Source organism: Carcharhinus amblyrhynchos, chromosome 3 (assembly GCF_965287045.1).
Source record: "Carcharhinus amblyrhynchos chromosome 3, sCarAmb.v2.hapA, whole genome shotgun sequence".
NCBI lineage: Eukaryota > Metazoa > Chordata > Chondrichthyes > Carcharhiniformes > Carcharhinidae > Carcharhinus > Carcharhinus amblyrhynchos.
In genome coordinates, this window is record NC_137326.1 from 58,603,209 (window position 1) to 58,623,142 (window position 19,934).

Below are 19,934 nucleotides of genomic sequence, written 5' to 3' on the forward strand. Positions count from 1 at the left end.
TTACATCCACAGTTGAGAGAACAAAAAGAAGATTTCCCAGAGAGGGTAGAGAGATCCTGGGGAAAAATCTAATGATGAGGGTTGTAAAATGACTTGTTAAATCACTGGGAGTCAGTGGAAATTGTGTGAGCATCAGAGTTGGGATTTTGTTGGCAATGTTTATGAATTAATTAAGATTTTCAGTGATGGAATGGAGAGGTGATAAAGGGAAAATTTTTGTGAATTGATTTTAAGAAGAGAGGACTACAAGGAGGGAAAGTATGACAGAAAATCTAGATCCCTTAATTCTCAATGTTTTTCTTCATTTTATTGTAATATTTAGTTTGACCTACAGACATGTTTAAGATTTGGGCTGAAAGTCTGGAAGATAGTGCTCGGCCATGCAGGATCATTAACTCTCATAAGTATTGGGGCCTTGATAAGCCTTAAATAGAATTACATAGAATTTTACAGCACCGAAACAGACGACTCAACCCAACAAGTTTGTTTTTGACCCTACTTGATTTCGTGCCATCATAACATCCTTCTATGCATATTTATTTGCATTTTTTAAATATGTTAATATGCTCTTAATTTCCTTTGTGCAAGGCCTTTGTGCAGGCTGTTAGTGTACTACATGTTGGCCATGCATATAGGCATGTGCCATACAATTTGGGTGCAGGTTGCCTCAGGAAATACTGCACTCCCATGACTGAAGCGTAATGGTGTTTCAGGCATGTCTCATTGCATTATTGGCTGCATAATTGCTGCTTTCTTTCCTAATGTTTTTAAATTTTACTTTTCAGTTTGTCCTGGAGGAAATGTTTCTAAGTGGAACACCATTACTAGAGTCTGTGTGGCATAATGAGCCACCTGTACAGGAATTGCGCAATACAATAAAAAATGCCATTGGGAAAGCACTAATACCTCTGAAAAGCTATGCTAAGGAGTACGAGCAATTCATCGATCTCAACGAGCTGGATATTGAAAAATATGTGAAGTCAGTAATGATATATTATCAGAATATATTACATTTGATCTAGTTTTTGGATTAGCTGTTGCATTGTAAGGATATCATTGCTTCCTACTCCCATTAGCTCAGCAGGTAAAAGCACCACACAATGTGGACAAAATAATTCAGACCAAGTGTGTCCCAGATTTGATTCTTATTTTCTGTGAAGTTGGCTGAGCTTGGTTTCAGCAGCAATGAGTGCACTAAGTCAGCTACAATGTGCTCAATGCAACACAGAGGGAAAAATTAGTAATTGTTCCTTCTCTTGATTACAATTTGGCAATGACCGTTGGAAAGATTTAATTGTTGTATGAGTAAACTGCTCATAAGAGGAAAATCAATTATTTCAAATATATAATACGCTATGTGCCTCAAATTACAGCAGACTTGGGGCTAGATTTAGTCGGTCATTTTAGTCCTTACCCCAGTGACTAAAACATTGGGATTTTGGAGGCTAGCCTCATCCCTAGACAGCTACTCACAGCCATTAATTGGTTGATTGGTCATTAATTAAGGTGAAGCAACAATTCCATCCCTCAAAAGCAAGTTATTGGCCTCAGAGAGCTGCCGGCCAATAAGACACCTCTGGAAGCGATGGCCACAACTACTACTACAGTTTGGAACTAAGAAACAGCAAGGGGCAGGAAACATTGATGGAAGTTCTTTGTAGGCCACCAAATACTAATGGTAATATAGGGTATGTGGTAAGTCAAAAAAGTAGAGTTGTATGTAATCATGGGAACTTTAATATATATATATATATGCACGGGTAAACCTAATTAGCAGTCGTGCTATGGAGGTTGAATTCCAGGAATGTACATGAGATAGTTTTCTAGAACAGTGTGCCAAGGAACCAACTGGAGAGTGGACTGTTTTGGGTATTGTGCAGTGAGGAAGGGCTAATTAATAATCTCATTGCAAAGGAGACTTTAGGGAAGAGTGACCATAATATGATAGAATTTTACATTTAGTTTAAAAAAGTGGTTCAGTCCAAAACTAGGGTCTTAAATCTAAACAAAGGTAACTGCGAAGGAATGAGGGGCAAGCTGGATATGATAATTTGGGAAGCTACATGAAAAGTTATGATGTTAGAACAGGACTAGTTAGCATTTGAAGAATTAATATATGGTTCATGGCAAATAGACATTCCTTTGAGGTACAAAACTCAGCGGAAAAGTGATCCAACTGTGGAAAATGAGAAAAGTTAAAAGATTAGGTGAGGTTTAAGGAACAGACTTATAAAGTTGGCAGAAAAAAACAGTAAGACTGAGACTTGGAGGCACTTTAGTGTTTAGCAGCAAAGAGAACCATAAAACTGGTAAAGAAAGGAAAAAGAGAATACGAAAGTACACTAGCAAGAAAACAGAGTGGATATAAGTGGACCATTCTCAGGTTAGCAGGCTGTGAATAGTGGGTACTGCAAGGATCAGTGGTTGATTCACCCCCTGATGTCCCATGCCTTCCAGCACCCAACTCCTGATAACCTGCCTCCAATCCCTCTGGCAACCTCCATCACAATCTCTGCCTGCTGAGGCGCAACCACAGCAGACCCCACCCAACCAACGTAATGCCTGACATCCCTGTCACCCCATGCTCTCCAGCCATCTGGCCTTCAAATCCCCCCTTCTGTCCCCGCAGGAGAAGGTGGTTGCAAGAGAATCAGGACTGGGAATTGAATGTCCAGTGATATTCAGTATTCCAGAAGGACATATGACAAAGAATAGGAGGTGAAGTTGCTCTATTGGTTAAGGATGATATCAAGGCACTGGAGCCCAAAATGTTGAGTCAGTCTGGGTAGAAATAAGAAGCAAGTAAAGAAACACATTGCTAGCTGTAATTTATAGGCCCGAACTGTAGTTTAGAAGTAGGGCATAATGTAAATTAAGAAATGAGAAGGGCTTGTGAAAAGGGCGCAATGGTAATTTATTTAAAAGGCGAAAAGCTGCAGCATGCTACGGTGCAGAGGGACCTGGGGGTCCTTGTGCACGAGTCGCAAAAACCCAGTTTGCAGATGCAGCAGGTGATTAAGAAGGCGAATGGAATGTTGGCCTTTATAGCGAGGGGGATAGAATATAAAAGTAGGGAGGTCTTGCTGCAACTGTACAGGGTACTGGTGAGGCCGCAGCTGGAGTACTGTGTACAGTTTTGGTCGCTGCACTTGGAGGGAGTGCAGAGGAGGTTCACTAGGCTGATACTGGAGATGAGGAGGTTGGCCTATGAAGAGAGACTAAATAGACTGGTTCTGTACTCGTTGGAGTTTAGAAGGATGAGGGGGGATCTTACAGAGACATTTAAGATAATGAAGGGGATGGGTAGGGTAGAGGTAGAGAGATTCTTCCCGCTTAGAAAGGATAGCAGGACTAGAGGACACAGCCTCAAGATAAGGTGGGGGGGAGAGTAGTTTAGATCAGAGTTGAGGAGGAACTTCTTCACTCAAAGGGTGGTGAATCTCTGGAATTCTCTGCCCATTGAAGTGGTAGAGCTACCTCGTTGAATATATTTAAGTCACGGGTAGATAGATTTCTGATAGACAAGGGAATTAAGGGTTATGGGGAGAAAGCAGAAAATTGGAACTGATCCACTTCAGATCAGCCATGATCTTATTGAATGGCAGGGCAGGCTCGAAGGGCTAGATGGCCTGCTCCTGCTCCTATTGCTTATGTTCTTAAGTTTTTATGTAATTATGGGTGACTTTAACATGCATATTGACTCAATTAACCAATTTGCCAAAGATAGTCTTGAGGAAGGATGCATAAAGTGTATGAGGGACTTTTTCTGAGAACCAACCAGAGAACTGGCTACTTTAGATATTATCTAAAGTTTTGGTATTATCTAATGAGGAAGGACTGATTAATATCCTTGTAGTTAAGGATCCATTTGGAAGAAGTGGTCACAGCATGACAAAATTTCAAGTTCAGAATTGGAATTGAGAGAACAGAATCACATACTCGAGTTTAGCATTGGGCAAGTGTAATTATGCAGGTCTAAGGAAAGAATTGACCCAAGAGGATTGGGCAAGAGTATTAAAGGGGTGGGTGGGAGAAGAAGAGTGGCAGTTGTTTAGGGAGATATTAAAGACATCTTAACTAAGGCACATTCCTGAGAGGAAGAGGAATTGCAAAAGGATGAAAAATCATCCTTAATAAGGAAATTAAGGATAACATAAGGATGTCACTTCCTTTGGGCAGCATGGTGGCACAGTGGTTGGCACTGCTGCCTCACAGCGCCAGGGACTCTGCTTCAATTCTGGTCTCGGGTCAATGACTGTGTGAAGTTTGCACATTCTCACCGTGTCTGCATGGGTTTCCTTTGGGTGCTCCAGTTTCCTCCCACACTCCAAAGATGTGCTGGTTAGGTTGATTGGCTATGCTAAATTACCACTTAATGTCAGAGGGGTTAGTAGCGTCGGTGTGTGGGGTTGCAGGGATGGAGTCTGAGTGGGATTGTTGTTGGTGCAGAATCAATGAGCTGAATGGTCTCCTTATGCACTGTGGGATTCTATGATTCAATGATAAGGCATGTAATACTACAAAAGTTAGTGGCACCATGGAGGATTGGGAGAAAGATATTTCAAACGCCAACAAAAGGTGACTAAATACGATATCAAAAGTACTAAAATGGACAATGAAAGGAAGCCAGCTGAAAACATAAACACTGACAGCAAAAGTTTCGATAAGTATATAAAAAGGAAGAGAATAGTGAAAGTAAATTTTGGCCCTATAGGGGATGGAAGTGGTTGGGTAATCATGAGAAACATGGAGATGGCAGAGGCACTAAACCAATTCTTTGGGCTCTCTTTTACCATTTTGATTCTAAGTGCTGGGCGGACTTAAATCTGGGGGTGTTTCAGATCCGACTTTTTGACCCGTACTCTGGCACCCCCATACACACTCTGCGAATCGCACTGCACAAGGCTTGTAGGCAGGGCTTAATGCGCCTGAAACTGCAGCTCCGATCGGCACCTCCAACTGTGCACGCCCAGAAAAAAAAGATACAATAACGGTCCCCTACCATTTCGCTCCCGGACTAAATAATGCCTCCTCGTGGCCTTCCACAGACATTGCTCCATCCTCACAACATTACTGACCCCCTTATTCCATCACCCCCCATGATCTCAGGCAGAGTGGCAGTGGACCCCCCTTCCCCCACACAGATCTCAGGCAGAGTGGAAGCGGACCCCCCCTTCCTCCACACCGACGTGAGGCAGAGAGATCCCTCCTCCACCCTACAGATATCAGGCAGGGTGATCCTCATCACCTCCACCCTGCATCCTCCTGCACAAGGCCCCCATCCCCTCTGGACTCCGATGGCTGTGTGATACCTCCCTCTGTGGTATAATTTTTTGGTGCTTTGTTCTATGTTTAGTGGAGAAATGTGAATCACGTGTTTGGCATCCTGGATACCTCTCCCTCCATTGCATTAACCTTGTGCCCTGTGTTGCAGGGACAGATCCGGAAGCCCCAGGGCCTTCTGGACTCCAGGTCCCTACTGCAGCTTCCACTCATCCTGGTGAAGACAGCTTGGATGAGTCCTCAGAGGATATGGTGAAGGGATCTCCAAGGGTGGCACAGTTTTGGCATCAGCTTCCGCCTCACAACTCACCATCTCAGATACTAACACATCAGTGGGTCTAGTTAGTGGTCATTCTCTGGTGAGCATGACACATCTGATAATATACGTCGAATGAAGGAGGGAACATCTGAGACCTCTGGCATGCGGGGTGCCTGCCGGAGACGAGGACTCAGCTGGCCCTAGGCTAGATGCTGGAACTCTGAGATCACTTCTCCCTCAACTGCTGGAGATGCAGCAACAGAGCCAGGGAATGCAGAAGAGGCTGATGGCCGCACTGAACCAACTGCGAGGCTTTTGGGAGGAGTCCCAAAGCTTTCAGGCGGACCAACTATTGCCTGTCTTGTATGCTTCCCAGGCCAACACCGCAAGGGTGGCTTCTGCAGTGGAAAGCCTGAGGGGATCCTTACCATGGGTGGCAGGCTCCAAGCAATGGCCGAGTCACAGCAGGTCACAGCTGAGGAACTGAATAGGCTTCTCAAGATTCTGTGGCCCATGGATGAGAGGCTCGAGAGCTTGCATGAGACCTAGTAGGAGAGCATAGAGACAAAGCGGGCTTTGACTGCAGCCCTTGAAAACATGGCCCAGTCTCAGAGGGTCATGGCTGAGGGCCTGCAGAGCATGGCCCATTGTCAGAAGGCACTTGCTGCTGCCATTGAGAGGTGGCCCCCAACTCGTGGCTATCGCAGAGGGCTTGACCACTATGGGTAGGATGTATGTGGTCCTCCAGCACTGGCAGTGCCAGATGGCGCCAGAACTTCTGGAGCTCATTGCAGGAGTCCATGGAGTGACCCAGGGGCCCATAGGAACCCCAAGGGAGGAAGAAGGACTCAAGCCAATTCCTGGGCCTTCTAACCAGGTTGTGGCTGCATCTTCTGATTCCCACTGGGGCTTCTCAGGGACAGCGGGATGAAGAGGGTGTCATGGAAACATCCCAGACATCTGGAAGCCAGCCAGGGCCCTCAAGGTCCAAGGCTTCCAGAGGACGCCCATCGTGCGCATCACAGGCCATGGTAGTCAGCTGGCACCCTCCACCTCCAATGTATATTCTGGGGAGTCACTGAGATGTAGCGGTAGGCCATGTAAGGTTAGGAGGTTGTAGTTGTACTGAGGTGGCACATGTGAAAGGCTGCACTAGTTAGAAAGATATTTAAGCACCTTAACGTTTTCTGTTCATAAGTTTTTATGTCAGAACGCCTTATTTAAACACCTTTATTGCAATTAAATGTTTTTTCGCCACCTGTCTATGACTAATTTGTCTCAGATTTGTCTTGAAGTTTTTAGGTGTCCAGATCACCAACAACCTATCCTGGTCCCCCTATGCCAACACTATAATTAAGAGAACCCACCAATGCCTCTACTTTCTCAGGAAAGTCTAAGGAAATTTGGCATGTCAGCTACAACTCTCACCAACTTTTATAGATGCACCATTCTTTCTAGTTGCATCACAGCTTGGTATGGCTCTTGCTCTGCCCAAGACCACAAGAAACTACAGAAGATCGTGAATGTAGCCCAATCCATCACGCAAACCAGCCTCCCACCAATTGAGTCTGTCTACACTTCCTGCTGCTTTGGCAAAGCAGCCAGCATAATTAAGGACCCCACGCCCCTGGACATTCTCTGTTCCATCTTTTTCCATCAGGAAAAAGTTACTAAAGCCTGAGGTCATGTACCAACCGACTCAAGGACAGTTTCTTCTCTGCTGCCGTCAAACCTTTGAATGGATCTACCTTGCATTAAGTTGATCTTTCTCTACACCCTGTGACTGTAACACTACATTCTGCACTATCTCATTTCCTTCTCTATGAACAGTATGCTTTGTCTGTATAGCATGCAAAAAACAATACTTTTCACTGTATGTTAATACATGTGACAATAATAAATCAAATCAAATCAATGTACCTCTCAACAATCGCACAGGTAGCTACATGGGCCTCATTTTAACGGATCTCCGCCTCAGACACAGGCCTTTGCACAAACATCATCAGCCATGTCCGAAGTGGGTAACCCATATCACCCACAAGTCACCCCCGCAGCCTGGGCCCCTCCTCAACTACCTCTGGGATACCTGAACTCCTAACAGTGAAACTGTCATGCACACCATCTGGATGTCTTGCACAGACATGCATAATGTTCATGTTAGATCGTACACGAGTTGAACATTCAGGGAGTGGAACCCCGTTCTGTTGCTGAATCTCCACAGATTCTATAGACGGTCTTGAGGGCCACATGTGCAGTCGATGGCCCCCTGAACATTAGGCATCCCTGCAATGGCTGCGAACCCTGCTGCCCAGGCTTCCTGTTGGATGTGGTCCAGGTTAAATTTGATAGCTGCCCAGCCTGGGCATACAGGGCTTCTGTGACTTGCTTGACACAGGTGTGCAGGCTAATTGGGAGATGCCACAGACATCTCCGCTCGGGGTTTAAAGGAGCCAGTCACGTAAAAGTTCAAAGCGGCCATCAATTTGACAGCCACCAAGAGTAGGTGCCCCCCTCTGCCTCTAGGTGTCAGGTCCTGCAATGGGTTGCACAGGTGTTGCACTGTCTCCTTTCAGAGGTGGAGACATCAGCGACACACGGTGTCCTACATCTGTTCAAATGACACTCATGCATGGAACTGCCGAGGTCTCTGCTCCTTCCTTCTCCTGCGCAAACCCCCATCCCCCTCTCTCTGGGTGAATAACAGCCACTCCTGCCTCTGGTGATCGTCTCCCTCTACTCCTGCAAGTGGTAAGGCCCGGGCCTCCTGTGCCCACAACTCTTCCCCCAGCTCCTCTTGCTCCGCTCCAGCGGCAACCAAAAGAGCAGCAAGATCAGTTGATTGCATCGCAAATGCTATCTTGTCACTCTGAAGGGGGAGAGGGGGAAATGGAGAGGCACACATGTAGAGGTTAAGGAATGTTGCTTGCCCCTAGCACATCAACAGCCATAGCTCACCCCAATTTCCCCAGCCACATGCTCCCCATAATCACAATTCCTTGCAAAGTTGAGAGGCTGCAGCAGTGCAATTTGCAAGGGCTTTTACATATCTTTCAGCTGGAAGTGAGCTGAGTGCACTAGGACCTAGCAGCACTGCAAGACCCAAGGCCAGTGCTGAAACCCAGATCCATGCTGCAAGTTGGACATCAGAGACACTGCTGAGCAATAGTCCCCCACCCCACACACTCACAGAGCTGCCACTGACCTGAGATAGAAAATGGCCGCAACAAAAGGACACGCGTGGGCAGCAGAGAGCCATCAGACGCTATACACTTACCTCCTCACTAAGCCTCACTGATGGAGCACCTGAATTGGACTTTTATGGAGCACATCTGTTTTGCGCCGATACCAGATTGGCGAACATGGTGGTAAAGGGAGAAGTGCCTCTCAAATGTGAAATGTTGGTGAGTAGCATGATCAAAAAATTTTGTGCTACTCACCTCACTTCCAGCTTTACCAAGTTTTGGTGCCCGAAAACGGGCACAACTTAATGGTAAAATCAAGCCCTTTGTCTCTATCCTCACAGTAGAAGATAATAAATCTGCTCCAAAAGCTGCTGTTAAAATACTGGAACTGGGTGAAATTACTATAACCAGGAGAAGGTACTCAGTAAACTGAAGGATTTAAAAGTAGGTAAGTCCCTGGGATCTGATGACCTAGGGTGTTAAAAGAGGTGACAGCAGAGATAGTGGATGCATTAGTTACGATGTTTCAAAATTCCCTGGATTTCTGAAAGATATCGGTGAACTGGAAACAAGCTAATGCGATGCTCTTATTCAAGAAAGGAGTGAAGCAAAAAGTGGGAAACTATAGACCAGTCAGCTTGGCCTCTATGGTGGGAAAATTGTTGGAGTCAATCATTAAGGAAGTGGTGACTGAACGTCTGGAAAAGCAAAGCTCAATTCACCAGTGTCAAAACGGTTTTGTGAAGGGCAAGTCTTATTTGACAGACCTGCTAGAGTTCTTTAAGGATGTAATCAGCAAGGTCGATAACAGGCATCCTGTGGATGTGATCTATCTGGACTTCCAAAAGGCATTTGATAAGGTGCCGCACAAAAAACTGATCCAGAAGATTAGAACCCAAGAAGTTGCAGGTAGAAAAGTGGCATGCATTAAGGATTGGCTAACTGATAGAAAGCAGAGGATTGAGAAAATGGCTCCTTCTCCAGTTGATGATCTGTAACTAGTGGGGTCCCGCAGGGTCCAGTTCTTGGATCACAACTTTTTTCAATCTATATCAATGATCTACAAGCAGGGATAGAGTGTAACATAGTGAAATTTGCTGATAACATGAAAATGTTTTGATTTGACTTGATTTGATTTATTATTGCCACATGTATTTAGTATACATGAAAAGTATTTTTTCTTGCACACTGTAGAAAGTGTGTATAGTGTGTACTGCTGAGAGAGAAGGAAACGAGAGACTACAGAATGTAGAGTCACAGTCATAGCTAGAGTGTAGAGAAAGGTCAACTTAATGCGAGGTATGTCCATTCAAAAATCTGATGGCAGCAGGGAAAAAACTGTTCTTGAGTCAGTTGGTACATGACCTCAGGCTTTTGTATCTTCTTCCTGACAGAAGAAGGTGGAAGAGAATATGTCCGGGGTGCGTGGGGTCCCTAATTATGCTGGCTGCTTTGCCGAGGCAGCGGGAAGTGTAGACAGAGTCAATTGGTGGGAGGCTGGTTTGCATAATGGATTAGGCTACACTCACGATCTTTTATAGTTTCTTGCAGTCTTGGATAGAGCAGGAGCCATACCAAGCTGTGGTATAACCAGAAAGAATGCCTTCTATGGTGCATCTATAAAAGTTGGTGACAGTCGTAATGGACAAGCTAAATTTCTTTAGTCTTCTGAGAAAGCAGAAACGTTGGTGGGCTTTCTTAATTATAGTGTCGGCATGGCAGGACCAGGACAGGTTGTTGGTGATCTGGACACCTAAAAACTTGAAACTTTTGACCATTTCTACTTCGTTCCCATTGATATAGACAGGGGCATGTTCTCCACTACGCTTCCTGAAGTTGACGACAATCTCCTTCATTTTGTTTATATTGAGGGAGAGATTATTGTCATTGCACCAGTTCACCAGATTCTCTATCTCATTCTGAAAAGGTGGGAAAGCAGGCTGTGATGATGAGATAAAAAGTTTACAAATGTATATTGACAGGCTAGGGGAATGAGCCAGCATCTGGCAGATGGAGTTTGATGTGGATAAATGCAAGGTTATCCATTTTGGTTGGAAAAATAAAAGGGCAAATTACTATTCAAATGGGAAACAGATTCAAAAGGTACACTCAGAGAGATCTGGATGTCTTTGTGCATGAGTCTCAGAAAGTGGATATGCAGGTGCAGAATGTTATGAGGAAGGCAAATGGAATCTTAGCATTTATTGCAAAGGGTCTAGAGAATAAAAGTAAAGAAATGTTGTTACAATTGTATAAGGCACTGGTGACTCCACACTTAATTTTGGTCACCTTCTTTCAGGAAGAATGTGGTGGCACTGAAGGCAGTTCAGAAGAGGTTTACTCGATCAATTCCAGGTTTCAAGGGGCTGTTGTATGAGGAGTGGTTGAGTAGCTTGGGCTTGTACTCGCTGGAATACAGAAGAATTAAGGGGTATTTGATTGAGGTATATAGAATACTCAATGGGATAGATAAAGTAAATGTTAACCAAATATCCCCCTTCTAGAACAGTTTAGAACAAGAGGTCATAGTTGTAGAGTAAGGCGGGGAGGTTCAAAACAGAGATAAGAAGAAGCTACTTCTCAGGCTGGGAAATAGAGTTAGGATGAGATGGAGATCAGCCATGATCATATAGAATGGCAGTGCAGGCTTGAAGTGCTGAATTGTCTACTCTCCCTCCTAATTCCTGGGTTCCTATAACAGAAGGGATCAGGAGTGAATTGGAAGTGGGGTCCCCAACCTGTGAGTATCCTCACTCCCTTTGAGGAGAGAGTCCTTGATAGCTCAGAGGAAATCTCGGAGAAGGCTCTGAGGAAACATCCGAGGCTAGCAACAGTCAATCGACACAGACTTATACCATACAATCCACCAGTGCAGATCTTATCATCACAGTGAGATAAGTTAGTGTTAAGTCTTCTACGTTGATCTCTGGTGCACCCAACACAACCATTGATGTACATCAGGTGGGGGAACATCCAAGGCCTTGGGCATGTGAAAGTCTGCCAGAGGCAAGGAATCAACTAGCCCTAAGCCAGGTGTCAGGCTGCTGCAATTAGTTCTCTCTAAGCTGTTGGAGAGCCAGGGAATGCAGGAGGGGCTGTCAGCAACACTTCAGCAACTGCGATGCTGTTGGGAGGAGTCCCACAGACTGCAGGTGAAGGAAATATTGCCAGTATTGCATGGCACCTAGACCAACATTGCAAGGGTGGTATCTGTCATTGTGAATAACCAGACCCCAGTCATAGTCCCATCCTCAGTCACACCCCACCCCCACTCAGGTCTCACCCCAGGCACTACCCTGACACAATTATGTCAGGTGGGCACTGTCAGGATGGCACTGTCCTTTGAGCACTGTCCAGCCATGCCTCTAAGCAGCCAAGGCTTCAATAGACTCCGATCCCCTCTGGCGTGGCATCTTTGTTGGGGGGGGAGGGTGATGCTCCCAACCCGCTGTGCTGCTCGAGTAGTGGTGGCAGTTTCGTGGGCTTTCCGCTGGGTGTCACAGCCTTCACGTGTCCTCCAGGCAAAGATTTCTGCCATAATCAGCTCCGCATCAGAAATTGGCACAGGGCTGATTATTGTATGGTTCCCTCCACTGCAGTTTACTACTGGGAACAGGTGGCCTGACTGCACTGGAGGGGATGGGATGGGGAGGAGGGAGGAGGTGGGGGCTGAACCTTGAGCAGTGGCAGCCTGGCACCCTGTCAATGCCCAAGGGGCACCTTGGCACTGCCCAATGGGGTGGGGCCAAAGGGGACAATGCCTGAGGGCAGGGCCCACTGGGGGTGAAATTGGTGTGGGGGGTGGCCCACTGCCATTCTGCAATCGGGATCGTTGGGGAAGGGAAGGTGTGAGGAAGGTCATGGGTAGCCTGATGGAGTTTTGGGGGTTGGGGTCGGGACGCTGGGAGGCTTGGAGCTGGTCATCAGGAGTGGGACTGTTGGGGGTAAAACAGTTGGGTGATTTTTATTTTTTGCACCACTAGAAGGAGTTGTAGCAGTTTTATGACTTGGCACCCACATTGTCAAAACTAAGTACAATACATTACAATATTAATCAAAAACTGTACATTTTAATCTTAGGACAAGATTATACATTTGTCACAGAAACAAGGCAACACAGTAACATTGATTAATAGTCCTTAGGCTCCTAGGGGTTGCATTACTGTCTATGATACCATCAGGACTGGCAGGGCAGGGGATTGGGGGGCACAGTGGTGCTGGTCATCAGGATTGGGGGATGGGGGGCGTTGGGTGGACTTACAGCAGGTGGAGGAGGTGACAAAGTGGCTGGTCTGGGGTGGTCTGGGGAGGTCTGGGAGGCCAGTGATCGGAGCGGTGTGGGGCCAGTGATGGGAGATTGTGGGGCTGGCCAGCAATCAGGCTGCCAATGACCTGGAGGCTGGCACTGGGGGTGGGGCATTGCTTATGTGCTGATCTCTACTCGGACAGATCAGCGCGTACACAATGGCCCGCTCAGCACCAAGCCGCTGGCCTCTCAGGGGGAATAGGCACCACCCACTGATTTTAAGAGCAAATCATGCTAGGGCACTGTGTGATGCACAGAATGTTAGAGATTCATTCTGGAAATCATGCTAAAAAAAGGCAGGATTTTCTCTCATTTTCCTGAATGCTGGAAACTTTGAATATTTTTGGGAGAAACCCAGATCTGGTCTTTGCTGATGGAGACCATTCGTGATTTTCATGCCAGTGAGCGGGGAAGCATCATGAGACCAGGAACAATTGTGCATCAATGTCATGAAAATAATGACATTAGTATGCAAATCAGCTTTCTGAGCATGAAGCCAATCCTGCCAGCAAAACAGGGCCAGGAACACTGCATGCCAGGTACCAAACAGGTGCGAACTTGACTTCTGGCCTGACATGCAATCCTACCAATTCTGAGCCAGTAAGATTGCACTCATCAGCTTTTCAGTTCCTCCAAAAGCTCACGAAATCATAATCTGTTCAACCACTCCTTGCAACTTTCTCAAACATGATTTCTTCAAGCCAATTATGATTTCCTAACCCACAATTTCTTCAAATGCTTTGCAATTCTTCCTGATCTATGATCTCCTGCAGTCTCTTCAAATCACCCTATAACCTCCTTGACCCATGATATCTTCAAGCTGTTGTGGCCATCTCGACCTATGATGTCTTCCTATCCTTACAATCTCTTCACATGCAATCACTTCAACGTCACCGAGATCTCCCTGACCGCCTGGTCCACAATCTCTTCAACTCTTCAATTTCCCCAACTTCTGATTTCCAGGTCTAAATCTCTGCAAACCACCACTTAAGAGATCTCTTTTCCTCTTTCCTTTCCATCTCCTTAGTGAAGGCCAACTCACCCGACAATCAAGCAGCTTCTCAGACAAACTCCAAATAGGTCATGATCTCCATGATATCCACATCTCTGGATGATTTGTTTGCTATAATCCCGCCCTGCACTATATTCCTCTCCCTCTAAGTATCAATGCCATAGTAATACCTACATGCTGGAAACAAATGGTATGATACAGATTTAATCCACAACTCTGTACTGCAGTTTTGAGGGGAGATACCATGCAGAGGCCTCAAATTTCTCATTTCAAAACAAAATTAAGGATTCATATACAGATTGGGTAGATCCACAATGCATGCTTTGATTTATAAAAGCATCTCAGGTTATAGAGTTTAAATTTCTAATATATGTACTTTTTAATTGTCTGTCTTAAAAACTGTAGAGCCTTTAGCAATCTCGATCCAACAGTTAATGAGGTGAGGTTAGAAGTGGAGAAGCATTTGAAGAAGAAAAATCAGATAGAGAACACAATTCCTAGCACGATCACCATTGGACCTTTTGCTATCAGCGTGGAATCATTGCGCACCAACCTTTCCAAAAAATGCAGTAACTTAGCTCAAGCTGTATTGAAAATGTTTGCCAAAAAACTTCAAGTTCAAGTGGAAGAGGTAAGTTTTTTTTTAAATCAGACTTTAATTTGCTGTGGTATTCAACAACTGTTATCATTTAATTCCAGATTTCCCAGAAGTTGGACTTGAAGCAGCTGTGTTCTAACTCAACATGTTGTGCATATTAATTAATTCCCAGATGTTCTGTTTCCTTTTGCTTTTAAATGAACAAATAATTGGGCATCATTCCATACTGTGATTAAGTCAATAAATTTGCATGATTTGTACGTAGAATAGAATTTGTTAGAAACTGGAATCAAAATAAGGATTATGAATAGTTTATACTGTATATGGAACAAATGTATGGGAGTGGAATATTGGCAGAAACCTAATAAGTGTTGTGTGATTTGGATAAAAAATAGCTGATATCTCAGAATGTGTTACATGCTCTATGGAGGTTGGGATAGTTTATATATGGAAAAATGAATGTCAGAGGGGATTAGAACAACTACAGCCAAGTGTTAGAGGAGAAAGCATGTCCAGTGGATGTACTTTCTATTCAAAAGACTCCTCCAATTGGAGTGACAATTTTCAAATGAGGCCTGGTCTTGCCTTTCAGTTGAGCATTAAAGTTTCCATGGGACTATTCAGAGAAAAGCAGAGTACTTGTCCTGATCAATATTTATCCCTCAATAAACATCACAAAAACAAATTTATTGCTGTTCATGGGACCTTGCTTTCGGCAAATTTTGCCTGCATTCTAAAACTATTTCATTGGCTGTAAAATGCTTTGGGATATCCTGAGGAAATGAAAGATTCCAAATAAATATAATTTTTTTCTTTATTTCTCCCCCATCAATGCCTAAAGTTCATATGCAGTAGCAATTCATAAAATCGAAAGAGTAATTACTAAAATATTATTTGATTCTGTGTAATGATTCAATGTCATTTCCATCTTTTAGATCAATGATGATTTTAAAATGATCAATAGAAAATTATTTGAAAAGCCAAATACTATTGAAGACTTGACAGAGCACCGGGAATGGATGAAGAAAATTCCTGAAATGCTGAAAACAAATGAGGTACTAATATATAAAAATATGGAACAAGACCACTCAATTCATCAAACTCCTTTTTTACATGCACAATCATGGATTATGCAGCACCCATTTAATCTCCTGAGAGAAAATTCAACATCTGTATTTCTTGATCCAAAGAGCTGTTTAGTAAAACCACAAGATAAGTGGTGTGTGATTTGGATAAAAAATAGCAGATATCTCAGAATGTGTTACATGCTCTATGAAGGTTGGGATAGTTTATATATGGAAAAATGACTGTCAGAGGGGATTAGAACAACTACAGCCAAGTGTTAGAGGAGAAAGAAGATTAACCCGAGGAACAAGAAAAGCTTTTTGTCACCCCAGGATTGTGTGTTCTGAGGTGAATAAAATGTCCAATGCTAGATCCACACAGTCCACCACATATGGGACAGACAGTTTTTGATGAGACAAATGAATGGGATTTGGTACCATGCTTCCGCTGTTTGTGCTTGGCCTCCACTTGAGCCTGCCAGAGACATTCTCCAGTTTGGGACACATTCCCACAGATTGGTGGGGATTTTGCATTTTTCTGGGAGACTTTGAGAATGTCCCTGAAATCTTTCCTCTTCCCTCCTGGTAACAACTTGTCTTGATGAAGCTTGGAGTATTGAGCTTGTTTTGAGAGTATGGAACATAGAACATAGAACATAGAACATTACAGCGCAGAACAGGCCCTTCGGCCCACGATGTTGCGCCGACCAGTTACAAAAACAATGACCCACTAGCCTATACCAATCCCTTTTCGTCCATAAACCTATCCAGAGATCTCTTAAACTCCCCCAAACTAGACGCATTTACAACTGCAGCAGGCAGGGCATTCCAATCCCTCACCACCCGCTGGGTAAAGAACCTACCCCTGACATCCGTCCTGTAGCTACCCCCCCTTAATTTAAAGCCATGCCCCCTCGTGCTAGCTTTCTCCATCCGAGGAAAAAGGCTATCACTATCCACCCTATCTAAACCTCTAATCATCTTATATGTTTCAATAAGATCCCCTCTTAGCCGCCTTCTTTCCAACGAAAACAACCCTAGATCCCTCAGTCTCTCCTCATAGGACCTCCCCACCATACCAGGCAACATCCTAGTAAACCTCCTCTGCACCCTCTCCAACGCCTCCACATCCTTCTTGTAATGCGGGGACCAGAACTGCACACAGTACTCCAAGTGCGGCCGCACTAGAGTAGTGTACAGTTGCAACATTACACTGCGACTCCTAAATTCAATCCCCCTACCAATAAACGCCAAGACACCGTACGCCTTCTTGACAACCTTATCTACTTGATTCCCAACTTTCAGGGATCTATGTACACACACACCTAGATCCCTCTGTTCATCCACACTATTCAAAGTCCTCCCGTTAGCCCTATACTCGACACATCTGTTGCTCCTACCAAAGTGAATTACCTCACACTTCTCCGCATTAAATTCCATCCGCCACCTCTCGGCCCAGCTCTGCAACCTATCTAAGTCTCCCTGCAGACTATGACACCCTTCCTCACAATCTACCACACCTCCAACTTTGGTGTCATCAGCAAATTTACTAATCCACCCAACTATACCCTCATCCAGATCATTAATAAAAATTACAAACAACAGTGGCCCCAAAACAGATCCCTGAGGCACACCACTCGTAACTGCACTCCATGATGAATATTTACCATCCACCACCACCCTCTGTCTCCTATCTGATAGCCAATTCCTGATCCAACTTCCTAGATTACCCACAATCCCATACATCTGCATTTTCTGCAGAAGCCTACCATGGTGAACCTTATCGAACGCCTTACTAAAATCCATGTATACCACGTCAACTGCCTTACCCCCATCCACCTCTTTGGTCACCTTCTCAAAAAACTCAATAAGGTTAGTAAGGCACGACCTACCTGCTACAAAACCATGCTGACTATTTCTAATCAATTCATTACACTCCAAATAACTATAAATCCTATCCCTAATAATTTTTTCTAAAACCTTGCCCACAACAGAAGTAAGACTCACCGGTCTATAATTCCCGGCAAAGTCAGGCATAAAGACAATGTGGCCTACCTAACATGGCTAATTAACCATAATCAGTGCTTTTATTCTGGGGATGTTGGCCTGAAAAAGGATACTGATGTTGGAATGCCTATCTTACCATTACATTTGCAGTATTTTGTGGAAGCATCAGTGATAATATTTTTCTAGGGATTTAAAGGGTTTCCTGAATGTTGTCTAACACGTACAGGGGAACAGGCAGCACTACAGCCCTATAGACCATGACCGTGGTGCTTAGTTTGAGGTCTTTAACATCAAATACTCTTCCTCAGATGGCTAGTGTTTGTGCTGGCACATTGGAGGTGATGTTGAGTTATATTGTAGATATCTGCTTTTCCTGAGGAGGCTCCTCCTGTAGGAGAAATGATCCACGTTGTTCAGTGACTTGCCTTGGATCTTAATAGTTAGGAGGCAGTTCTGTGCAGCAGGAGCAGGCTGTAAGAGGACCTTCATCTTCTGAGTATTTAGCCTAAGGCCTTCACGAATGGGTCAGTGATAGTTTGGAGCTCAGCCTCATAGTGTGCCTGGTAATGCCTACTTTAACCCCATTGTTCTGTTCTTGTCAAAAATCCTGTTGGACACCAAAGTTATATAAACTATATTACGTTATATATTTCATGAAGATTCCAGGTGCCAGAATATAGGGTTTAAATCTTATACCTCCTGTCTCAAGTTGCATATTTATTTATTTTTAGTAGTGTCACAAGTAGGCTTACATTAACACTGCAGTGAAATTACTGTTAAAATCCCCTCGTTGCCACACTCCAGTGCCTGTTCAAGTACTCTGAGGCATTATTTAATATGGCCACTCCATCTAATCAGCATGTCTTTCAGTCTGTGGGAGGAAATTGGAGCACCTGGAGGAAACCCATGCGGACACGGGGAGAACATGCAGACTCCGCACAGACAGTGACCTAAGCCGGGAATCGACCCCAAGTCCCTGGCACTGTGCCACCACGAATATTTTCATATTTAGCTTTTGTGAACAATAAAGCTTATTTTGAAGAGATCCACTTAATTTGATGATTTTTCCCCTTCCATTTGTGTCATCTGTGGTCACCTGTAGCAGCATCAATTTACCTCAATCAAATTCAGACTCTGCTGCTGGAATTCCACCACCCTGCCCGCCACAGAATCAGAACGGGCGAGGGGCGGACAACGAGGTCCATTGACCTTGGGCAGGAATTTCCGGTCTCACTTGAGTGAGGCCATAAAATCCTGCCTTTCATCCCCCCAACACCCTGTAGGTGACGTCCTCAGCCTGGTAGATGAAAGCTTGTGTCATTATGCCTGGAACAGCTCTGTGAAAGAAAAAGAGTTTGCATTGAATGAATGCCTTACCTCAAAACAGATGACAATTAATTACTTTTTGAGTTGCAGTTGTTAGTGTTCAAGTAAATAATTTATTAAAATCAACTGAGAGGACAAAATGGTTTGCTTGAGAGAAAAATATTAGTTAAGAGAATTCTCCTGTGCTTCTCTGAAGACAAGACTGGCACAGAATCTTTATGTCTACCTGAACAGAACTCATCAAGAGGGCAGCACAATTCCACAAACAGCAGTTCTGCTTGGGAATATAAACCTATTTCTCAAATCCTGGAGTGAGACTTGAATCTGAGACCTTCTGATTCAATTATTATAGATGTTGACTTGCAATTAGCAGTACTAAACACAACTTGATTGTGGATTAATTGCTGTTTTAATCACAGTGATGATTATGGTTTCCTAATAGTTGCATTACTGTGATTTGGGCAAGTCATACGCAAGGTAGACAGAAAGCAGCTCGAGGTTCCACACGCTTCAAATTCCACCAAGGCAGGATACAAAGCAACCTCAGGCTCAGCAAAGCAATGTGCTTCTGCAGGTCTGACCTCAGATTCTGTCCACACTAGGCTTTCTGGGGTCTAGGAGCTCACATGGGTACAACTGATGAAGTATGCATACGCAGTCCATAACTGGGTGTGCTTGTGCAGTTCTGCTGATACACATCACAAGTTACATAGAACATAGAACATAGAACACTACAGCACAAACAGGCCCTTCGGCCCACAAGTTGCGCCGATCACATCACCTACCAACCTACAGACCTATCTATAACCCTCAATCTCATTAAACCCCATATACTCATCCAGAAGTCTTTTAAAAGACCCCAGCGAGTTCGCCTCCACCACCACTGACGGCAGCCGA

At 44.5% G+C, this 19,934-nt stretch overlaps 1 protein-coding gene across 1 annotated transcript in view; it reads left to right on the forward strand.

The window, feature by feature from the left end:
- The window catches only part of dnah1 (dynein, axonemal, heavy chain 1), a 537,372-nt gene that overhangs the window by 114,570 nt on the left and 402,868 nt on the right, over window positions 1–19,934 (forward strand). The window contains exons 14-16 of the mRNA XM_080184401.1: window positions 786–979; window positions 14,448–14,673; window positions 15,576–15,695. Of these exons, the coding sequence (XP_080040527.1) occupies window positions 786–979; window positions 14,448–14,673; window positions 15,576–15,695 (540 nt within the window). The remainder of the gene's footprint in view (window positions 1–785; window positions 980–14,447; window positions 14,674–15,575; window positions 15,696–19,934) is intronic.